General features: G+C 61.2%; 1 protein-coding gene across 1 annotated transcript in view; it reads left to right on the top strand.

Moving 5' to 3' along the window:
- The window catches only part of POLN (polymerase (DNA directed) nu), an 84,769-nt gene that overhangs the window by 74,361 nt on the left and 4,914 nt on the right, over positions 1–5,494 (top strand). The window contains exons 20-22 of the mRNA XM_015558420.1: positions 906–1,024; positions 1,787–1,897; positions 4,637–4,715. Coding sequence (XP_015413906.1) covers positions 906–1,024; positions 1,787–1,897; positions 4,637–4,715 — 309 coding nt within the window. The remainder of the gene's footprint in view (positions 1–905; positions 1,025–1,786; positions 1,898–4,636; positions 4,716–5,494) is intronic.

The raw sequence follows: 5,494 nt of genomic DNA, 5'->3' as shown, positions 1-5,494 counted from the left end.
ACCCCACCCCCCGCTCACCTGGCCTGCAGCAGCTGGGGGTCCCTTGGCCCTGCTCCCAAGTGGGCGGCTGGACAGACAGGATGGTGGGGGCTGGGTGAGTGCCCAGCCCTGCTCCATAAATGGGACCGAAAGGCTCCGCCCGACGGGTCCAGGGCCAGGCTCTGAGGCACAAAATGAACCCCTTCAGTTAGACGCGGTGATGGGTAAGGAGAGCGCCAGCCTGCAGAGAAGGTGGAGAGCGCGCTGTCTTGTTAAAAATGTGAGTGCGTCCGTAAACTCCCACCATCATCGGTCCCAGATGTCAGAGAAGGTCAAAGGTCAAATAGCGCACGTGCAGGGCCACGGGGGGCAAGAGTGGTCTCATATCTGCTTGTGGGCGTGGCCACTTGTCGGTGCTCACTTGGAAGTTACTGCACCCTGACCGTAGTCGGGTTCTCACAGAAGCAAGTGGAGTGGAAGGGTCTCCCTGGGACAGGCACGGCCCAGCTGCCGCGTCACGCAGAGGGGAAGGAATACTTTGAAGGAGTATTTTTAAGAAAAACTGTGAACACAAATGGTTTGTATCCAACACAAGACATTTAGGGAAGAGCAGCCGAGTGAATTAGAGAAAGAAGGAAGGAACTGTGAGAGCAGAAATTCCTGGACAACCGAGGAGGCGGAGGGGGTGCGGAGGAGGCAGCTCGGCTGCCCCTGAGTGAGGCTGGCATCGGCTCCGCCTTCCTGCGGCTCCATGGGTTCCCTCAGCCCCGGGCTCTCCTGCCCCCGCCCCCAGGGGCTGCTGGTGGCAGGTTTCTCTGAGCCTGTGCCCAGCCCTCGTGCCAGGGGAGCCCCAGCTCAGACTCCTCCCAGCCTGACTGCCTGTCCAGACACTGGCCCATGAGGGAGCCTTCGTGTGTGTCCAGCAGGGCTGGCCGGGCATCCCTGGGCCTGGGGGGTGCGTCCCAGAGAAGCCTGCAGCCACTGGTCCTCATGGAGACCATAGCCCTGACCATCCTGGGCCCAGGAGCCCCACTTGAGAAGAACGGTGTACTGTTAGTTCTGAAATGGGGATGGAACCCGGTGTGGGGAGAGCTACGGGGCCAGGACCCTGAAGACAGAAATGCGATAGGGGCTACTGGGGGTGGGGGGTGGGACCAGGCGCGACATCAGGGGCGGGCCCTGACTTCACTTAGGGAGCTCACTGCAGCTCTGCAGAGCGGGGAGTGTCCTGTCGCTGTCGCCTCTCACAGCTGCAGGTGCTGGCTGGAGCGGGAGCCGGAGCCCGCCCTCCCTGGGACATAACTTTCAGCAGGTCCAAATGGGAAGTACATGTGCCCTTTGACCCAGAAATCACACTTCCGGCAGTCACTGTAAGGAAATAAAACGATCATTAAATTCCTCCACCCACACTTGTTGCGTTCCTGCCCTGTGGGCTGTGCTGGTGGAGGGACACCCACTCCTGGATCTCGAGAGGCGATGGGACCTGGCCTGACACAGGACCGGCCAGGGCGTGAGAGCGGCTGCACCAGTTTTGGAATCAGCTGAGGGAGGGCGTGCAAACGTGTGTCACTGGGCAGGCAGCGAGCAACAGCCACCCCTGCTGCGCTTGTCCCCACCACGATCCTGCTGGGCGAGCGACAGACCCGGCGGCCTCAGGGCCAACTTCCCAGAGCCGCTCTGGTCCCTGGAGGGTCCTGCTGGGAGAGTTCCGCTGGGCCCCTGGCCCGAACCTGAGGAGCTGTGCCCACCAGGGCACCACACTGCCTGTCTGCTTCTGCCCCCACCCTGCCTTCCTTCCTGTGACCAGGCTATGTGGCGTCCATCATGGGCAGGAGGAGGCCGCTGCCAAGGATCCACGCGCGGAACCCGCAGCTCCGGGCACAGGCAGAGCGGCAGGCGGTGAACTTCGTGGTGCAAGGTACCCGGAGCCCCCAGCTTGCCTGCTGGGTCCATGTGCTGCCCGGGCTTTTAGCAGCCGTAGGGCCAGTGATACCCCCCCCCCATCACCCACCCACAGCCCGGCTCCCACAGCCCCAGCCCCCAGAGCAGGAGGTAGGCCGGGTGACACCACATTGTTTGCCTCCCGTTATGCAAACGCCTTAGTCACCTTCAGCCACAGCGTGTGAATAGCTTGTGTTTCGGCAGGAGGTGAGTGAGAGACGTGATCAGGGGCTGCACACCACGTACCATGAGCTGTCGCCACCTAGGACTCCAGACTCACAGATGGAGGGCGGAGGCCCCAGGTCCAGAGAAGCCTGGAGGATGGATGGGTGGATTCCAGCCCCTCCCCCATGCCTGCTCCCCTTCTCCCCCAGGGGCTGTTCCACAGCTAGAGGAGGGGCCCAGCAGAGGACAGAGGTCAAGTCCCAGCGCATCCTACAGAGAGCCCAGGAGAGAGGGCCGCAGCTGCTGGGACGGCAGCTAGGATCTGCCTGGGCTCAGTGTAGGGTCTTCCCCAGTCCTGTCTCCCGGCCCAACCCCGGACAGAACCGAGGATGGTAACACCGCCCCATCCTCAGGTGGCACTGATTCCGAGGCAGGTTCTCATGTATGCAGGAGTGGTCTTGACCCATTTCTCCGTGCACTAGGTGTGTGCAAGGGGTGTTCACTAGGTGTGTTGACTGGGTGTGTGCAGGTGTTCACTATGTGTATGCATTAGGTGTGTGCAAGGGGTGTTCACTAGGTGTGTGTACTGGGTGTGTGCAGGTGTTCACTATGTGTGTGCATTAGGTGTGTGCAAGGGGTGTTCACTAGGTGTGTGCACTGGGTGTGTGCAGGTGTTCACTATGTGTATGCATTAGGTGTGTGCACCGGGTGTTCACTATGTGTATGCACTACCTGTGCATACACTAGGTGTGTGCACTATGTGTGTGCACTATGTGTGTGCACTAGCTATGTACATGGGGTGTGCACTAGGTGTGTACACTAGGTATGTACATGGGGTGTGCACTAGGTGTGTACACTAGGTGTGTGTGTGCAGGGGTGTTCACTATGTGTGTGTACTAGGTGTGTACATGGGGGGTGCACTAGGTGTATGCACTAGATGTGTGCATTGGGTGTGTGCGCTAGGTGTGTGCAGCAGGTGTGTGCACTAGGTATGTGCATTAAGTGTGTGCACTAGGTGTGTGCAGCAGGTGTTCACTGTGTGTATGCATTAGGTATGAGCAGCAGGTATTCACTGTGTGTGTGCACTAGGTGTGTGCAAGGGGTGTTCACTAGGTATATGCATTAGGTATGTGCACTAGGTGTGTGCAGTAGGTGTGTGCAGCAGGTGTGCACTGTGTGTGTGCACTAGGTGTGTGCAAGGGGTGTTCACTAGGTATATGCATTAGGTATGTGCACTAGGTGTGTGCAGTAGGTGTGTGCAGCAGGTGTTCACTGTGTGTGTGCACTAGGTGTGTGCAAGGGGTGTTCACTAGGTATATGCATTAGGTATGTGCACTAGGTGTGTGCAGTAGGTGTGTGCAGCAGGTGTTCACTGTGTGTGTGCACTAGGTGTGTGCAAGGGGTGTTCACTAGGTATATGCATTAGGTATGTGCACTAGGTGTGTGCATTAGGTGTGTGCACTAGGTGTGTGCATTAGGTGTGTGTGTGCAAGGGGTGTTCACTATGTGTGTGCACTAGGTGTGTGCAGGGGGTGTTCACTATGTGTATGCATTAGGTGTGTGCAGCGGGTGTTCACTATGTGTATGCACTAGGTATGTGCATTAGGTGTGTTCACTAGGTGCGTGCACTATGTGTGTGCATTAGGTGTGTGCACTAGATGTGTGAAGGGGGTGTTCACTACGTGTGTGCACTAGGTGTGTGCACTAGGTGTGTGCAGGGGTGTTCACTGGATACCCACTGTGCACCTGGCACTGAGAGGCCTGTCCCCTGTGCTAGCAGGACCTGGTCAGGCCGGACGCAGTGTTGGCTGAGTGAATGCCCACCTGACCACGTGGCTCATCCCCACCCACACCCGGCTGCCCTCTGCCCTGCAGAGCTGAGGTCACCAGCATGAAGCCGCACGAGTGACGGGCATGGGAAGGGTTGAGCCACACCGCGCAGTCACTGTGAGGTCACTGTGAGCTGGTATGATGGGCGGGATTCTAGTCCGTGCCCACGTGCGTGCCCATGTGCGACAGGACCTGTGTGCATGCGGGACGTCATGCCTGTGACTAGGTCATGCTACATGGAAAGGGGGTTTGCGGACATGAGGAAGGCCCCTCATCAGTTGAGTTCATGGGAAGGGGATCGCCCGTGGGCCTGACCTACTCACGTGGGCCCTTGACAGCAGGACTCGGGGTCAGAGCTGGAGACTGACGGCCGCGGTGCGCCCGCTGGCCATAAGAGCAAACTGCTGGGTGCCCCCACCGTGAGCGGGGCGGCCTCCAAGGCCAGTGCCCTCGGCCCACAGCCAGCATGGACCCGGGGACTCAGTCACTGGCTGCAGGGACAGGCATTTCCCCAGCACCGAGGTCCCGGGGGAGTGGGTCTCCCCTCGCCCAGCAACCAGATGGGAGCCTGGCTGAGCCTCGCACTGGCGTCAGCCTGATGGGCACCCGTGGGGCTCCTGACACGCAGGAGCCAGGAGGTGGTGGACCCCGTGCTGGGCGGCTGCTGGGGCCTGGGCCTGGGCCTCGCGTTGTTGGTGCAACAGGACCTCTGTGCCCGCAGGCTCGGCCGCAGACCTCTGCAAGATGGCCATGATCCACGTCTTCGCAGCAGTGGCCGCGTCCCCAACCCTGACGGCCAGGTCAGTGAGCAAGCGGCAGCCCGCCCCACCCGGCTAGCGCATGGCCCTGCAGTGCCCAGGGCGGCGGCGGGGGCACTGCTCTCAGGCTGGCCGGCAAGTGCACAACCAGCTCCCAGCCACCCCTGCGTCTGAGTCATCCCCCAAGCCAAGGGCCTCCCTCGAGTCTCCTGTCAGCACCCCTGGGAGGGCCTTTCCCCCCCAGCACCCTAGGGCCTGGCACAGCAGCACGGAGGCCACAGGCCCTTCACCTTGGGGCACCCTGAGGTCCTGAGGTTCACCTGGTGCAGAAATGTGTCTCCCCAGGCCCTGGTGCCCCCTTCTCAGGGCCTCTGAGCTCCTTCAGGCACAGCAGCTGCCCCCGGAGGCGGGTGGACCCAAAGCTCTCAGGACACAGGCTCCAGACTGTCCACTCCCACCCTCTTCAGTGAGGGTGCTGGTGCCCAGCTCCTGCTGCTGCCCTGCCCCAGGGCCAGCGTCCCACACACCTCACAGGAGGGCCACCGGGGCTACCGGGGCCACAGCTTTGTCTGGTCGGCCTCCACCGCAGTCCTTCCCCCAGTGGCCCCTCCAGAGTGTCCCCGTGGTGGTTACAAGAGCCCTCACCCAGCCTCTGCTGGCCCAGGACCACCCTCCCAGCTCCCAGCCCCCGGCCCTGGTGAGCCCCCGGCTCATCTGAAGTCCCCAGACAAGTGGGCATGTCGGGCCCAGGCGGTCTGGCTCCCTCCTCCGCCGTCCCCAGGGTCACTTGCCGAGTGGCCTGTCCCTGCCGAAGGGCCCTT

The sequence above is a fragment of the Myotis davidii genome, unplaced genomic scaffold, assembly GCF_000327345.1.
Source record: "Myotis davidii unplaced genomic scaffold, ASM32734v1 scaffold693, whole genome shotgun sequence".
Lineage (NCBI taxonomy): Eukaryota > Metazoa > Chordata > Mammalia > Chiroptera > Vespertilionidae > Myotis > Myotis davidii.
Note: the sequence above shows the minus strand (reverse complement) of the source record. Positions and strands in the feature narration are given on the sequence as shown.